Raw genomic sequence first — 4,398 nt, forward strand, 5'->3', positions numbered from 1 at the left:
AGTATAAATTCAAGGGCCTTTGAGATTGATCTTGAATTGTAATTTGATTTATCCGTCACAAACACTTTGATTGTTGCCACGAATTTTATCACAAACAAGTAGCCTTGATCTTGAACGCCTTGTATTTGATTTGACTTCGTTCTTGATCTTGAATACTTGAATTGTTCTTCGTTCTTGAGCTTGAACTTGATTTCTTGAACTTGAACTTGATTGCTTGAAGCTTGAAACTTGTAGAGAAATTTGCGATGTTTGATCCACGAGCTCTCTCTTGTTTCTTGTTATAACTTTTGGTGTCTTTTCTGAGTTATGAAGACCCCTATTTATAGTTGTAGAAAGGAGGAGTTGTGATAAGAACAAACTCTTTCCGACCAATCAAATTGAAATGTGACATGGCCGCATTTGATTGGCCAGAACATGTCACTTGCACACGTGGCGTGATTTCATTGGCCTTTTAGTGTGACTGGGCATGCTTTGTCATTTTGACACATGGCACGATCCTATTGGCTCTTTCGTTTGACTTGGCGTGCCACGTCATTTGACGCGTGACATTGAGCCTCTAGAAAGATGACTTCTTGGGCCTAATGAGATGGGCTCATCATTTGTAGCCCAATTAAATGGGCTAGCTCAGTCAATATTTATTGGACTTAAATAATTAATTCAATTATATTAGCCCATAATATTTATTTGGACCAATATATCTTGAATTTAAAATATAGTCCAAATTATTTAATGAATTTAATTTTAACAAAATTTTTATGCCCACAATTATATTAATGCAAGTTTAAAATAATTCAAATAGTGAGAAATAAAATTATATCTCTAGTAAATAAATAAATACTTAGCATATTTCCTTTTTTATAAATAAATATTTAGTTCTATATTACAATATAGGTAGACAAATCAAATAATTTTTTTAAACTTTTTCATATAAAAATATTTCTCAGCATATGTTTCTTTTAAAAAGTTTTAGAGTTATGGACTGGTTTTGAGGGTATTTTTGTAAACAAGCAATTCTTTAAGAAATTGTGTATGCTTTAATACATCAAACCAAACAATGGATAAGAAATATATCAGCATAACCAATAAAAACATAACTAATACCAACATTATTAATACACAATATTCAGCATTATTCTTATGCACTCTACCAAACGATCCCTTAAGCATATACTACTAGTACTAGCATAATGGAGAAGTAGACAGAGTCCATTAAAATTTTAACTAACATAATCGCAGATTCTTAATGCGACTTGCTAGATTATAAATATCAAACGTTTTCCCCTATACCTCATTGGCCATTTGCCCCTTTGTCCGCTATAAGAACCCATTCCCTCCCCTTTCGCCATTTTCGAAGCTTCAAAATCAAACACCGGTTCTGTGCTTCAGCGAAAGTAACTAATATATTCAATATCAAACACCAGTTCTAGACTGTCAATTCGCACTTCCTGGATTCCACTCCATCTCTTTCTGATTTAGGTAAGTCATTAACTAATATATTCATATTGTTTACTATATTGATTTTAAGACGATATTTCTGAAGGTTTGCCTCCTTTTTTGAATGCTCTTGATTTTGTGTGATATTTATGGAGTAATTTATTGTGGTGTAAATTGGTGGTGGCGACTTTGCTTTGTGGTTCAGATTTTATTGTTTTGAGTTAGTAATTAGAAAGGAAGGAGGATTGTTTTAGTACCAACATTGGATTTCTGTGCCTACAAAGAAACATTGAACTTTTCCCTTTCTGCTGCACGAATATGCTGTTTTATTAGCTCTTATAGCCACCGTTTGGATTTAGACAGCCCCATCTATTCTATGAAGACCGTCAACCCCTGATATCTTGTAGAATTATTTGTGCTAAAGAGAAGGTAGTTTTTAACTTTCTTCAATTCAAAGACCTCATTTGAAGTGAAAGATTTTCCCATGAATGACTTACTGATACCTTGACTAACCAACGACCTCAGCCCCAAAATTTAAAAGTGAAAAGAAATGGGAATGTAAAAGCGATAAATGAAGGCTAAGCACATACTGACCATAAAAAAGAAAGAGCTTGTTCGTTACTTGATATTTCCTGTTGTTTTCCAGTTAATCATGTAGCTATGAATCTTGAAGACATTTTGTAATATCGAAAAAACTGAATGTAAGGACTCCTATATATGCAATGTCCCATGTTCAAATTCTTACTGAAGTTGAGAAACAACTGGACTACTTAAGATATGAAAGAAATTAGGTTTGTTTGATCAAATGCTCCACACTGACTAAAGCAAAAACCAGTGGAGGAGTAGGAGTGAAGAACCTACGGCTTTATAACAAGAGCCTTCTGTTCAAATGGCTGTGGTAGTTCTGCAAAAAGGAAGAGCTTGGAGAGGCTTCATAAAAAAAGCTTCAAATGGCTGTGCTAGTTCTGCAAAAGGAAGAGCTTGGAATGGGTTAATCAAAGCCAAACATGTGGTGGATGGACAATGGTGTACAAAAGCTCTACATGCTTGTTATGGTGGCTGTGTAGATAAGGAATCTAAGTTTGGAGTCCTCGGAAGTAATTAAACTAAAGTTGAGCTTTGGTAAAAGGATTAGGCTTTGATAGGATAAGTGGCTGGATAAACATAGACTGAGGGAGGTGTTCAATTCCTATTGTCTGGTAATTATTTAGATCACACGTTGGCTAACTGCCTGAATGATGATGTCGGATCCTGCAGTTTAGAAGAGATCTACAGGACTGAAAGATGGAAAGTGTTAGAGGGCTGATTTTCAAACTAGATAATCTATAGGACCGAAAGATGGAAAATATTAGAGTGCTAATTTTCAAACTAGAATGGATCTTACTGAGGGAAAACAATATGATTCCAATATCAGCATGAAGGTGTGAATTTCTCAGTTAAGGCATGTTATGAATGGTTTCCGAGAAAGTATGCTTGAATAGTGGTCCATTCGCCATGGAAAAAGGTTTGGAAAGCAAATGGTGCTGCCTGAAGTGGCTGGTTTCGGATAAATAGGTTTAAGTGAGGAATGTCTAACACATGGCAACTTGCAAGATTCATCTATGTACTAGATGCGTTTTACTGCAGAGAGTAGATTGGATCAATGAAGCCCCTATTTCTGTGAATAAAATACATCCTTGATTTGATAATAAAGCAGATATGGTAGGGGCTGTTACTATTCTCTTCACCTTGTCTTGATGAAATAAGTCTCTCTTCTTCTTTTTTTCTTTTTTAATTTGCAGCTGAAAAATGCCTAAAGTCAAGACAAATCATATAAAATACCCCGAGGGTTGGGAGCTGATTGAGCCTACCCTACATGAGCTGGATGCTAAAATGAGAGAAGGTTAGTAATTTGATGCAAGGTGGAATTACGTATTCTTTTTTGTCTTATTTTGTTGATTGGAATTTTCAGACTATTAACTCTGTTTTCTGGGTTTTGAAAGCTGGCAATGACCCTAATGATGGTAAAAGAAAGTGTGAAGCACTCTGGCCCATATTCAAGGTTGCGCATCAGAGGAACAGATATGTTTATGACCTTTACTATGGAAGAAATGAAATATCTAAAGATCTGTACGAGTTCTGTTTGGAACAAGGTTATGCGGATCGCAACCTGATTGCAAAGTGGAAGAAGGTGTGATTGAAGGCAACTTCCTTTAGAACTTAAAAAATCTGTCTCTTGTATTTAATTCTTTCCTGTTTCCTATGTTTTGACTTGCAGCCTGGATATGAGCGTCTCTGCTGCTTGCACTGCATACAACCTCGGGATCACAACTTTGCAACTACTTGTGCATGTCGTGTCCCCAAGCACCTTAGGGAAGTTGCTGTAATAGAGTGTGTACATTGTGGATGTCAAGGTTGTGCAAGTGGGGACTAATTGGTTGTATGTTGTGAGGTCTAATTTTTCTATCTTGAAAGACTATGGCTTTGTCATCTTTCTGACTTTTCAAGGCATTAGAAACCTTCGTTTGTAGTATTCTACCTGATATACATGACTTGCTTTACTAGAAATGTTATCGTGTGTCCAGTAGATTGATTATTTATTGGACCAAGTGGCTGGTGATTGGTATGCACCATAAGAAGCTTACAACTACTTGCATGGTCAGCAAAAGTTTGAGCTCATGGCTGTTGAGTAGATTCTAATCTATTGCTTCATTGAGGACCATGGTACCTTAATATTTCTAAATCTGCTTTTGATGATCCATCGTTAGAGAGGACCAAGGAGATTTAGTGATGGATTATTCAATCTCTGACCTTTGAAAGTTTGTTTCTTTTCTGTTTTTGCCAAAAACAGACTTATGACCACTTGCCAACTCTAACAGGCAAACCACTCTCAATAATGTTTGGATGTTACTGGTGATAATGGGACTGCAAGTTTCTCTTTTATCTTCTATTGAGACTTAAATGTAGTTAATGCTGAATGAGTAG

At 35.8% G+C, this 4,398-nt stretch overlaps 1 protein-coding gene across 1 annotated transcript; it reads left to right on the top strand.

Moving 5' to 3' along the window:
- Positions 1 to 3,222: 3,222 nt before the first annotated feature.
- Positions 3,223 to 3,847, top strand: LOC104244737 (protein BUD31 homolog 1-like). The gene is made up of 3 exons (XM_009800213.2): positions 3,223 to 3,316; positions 3,417 to 3,604; positions 3,692 to 3,847. The coding sequence occupies exons 1-3, from the start codon at positions 3,223 to 3,225 to the stop codon at positions 3,845 to 3,847; spliced, it is 438 nt and encodes a 145-aa protein (XP_009798515.1).
- Positions 3,848 to 4,398: the final 551 nt, after the last annotated feature.

This window comes from Nicotiana sylvestris, chromosome 11 (assembly GCF_000393655.2).
Source record: "Nicotiana sylvestris chromosome 11, ASM39365v2, whole genome shotgun sequence".
NCBI classification, from domain to species: Eukaryota; Viridiplantae; Streptophyta; class Magnoliopsida; order Solanales; family Solanaceae; genus Nicotiana; species Nicotiana sylvestris.

Bases quoted from the DNA above. Each gene is read 5' to 3' on its own strand.
- LOC104244737 (XM_009800213.2), top strand. From the start codon at position 3,223: ATGCCTAAAGTCAAGACAAATCATATAAAATACCCCGAGGGTTGGGAG. The intron at 3,317-3,416 runs GTTAGTAATTTG...GGGTTTTGAAAG, and splicing joins GGATGCTAAAATGAGAGAAG to CTGGCAATGACCCTAATGAT. The intron at 3,605-3,691 runs GTGTGATTGAAG...TTTGACTTGCAG, and splicing joins TGATTGCAAAGTGGAAGAAG to CCTGGATATGAGCGTCTCTG.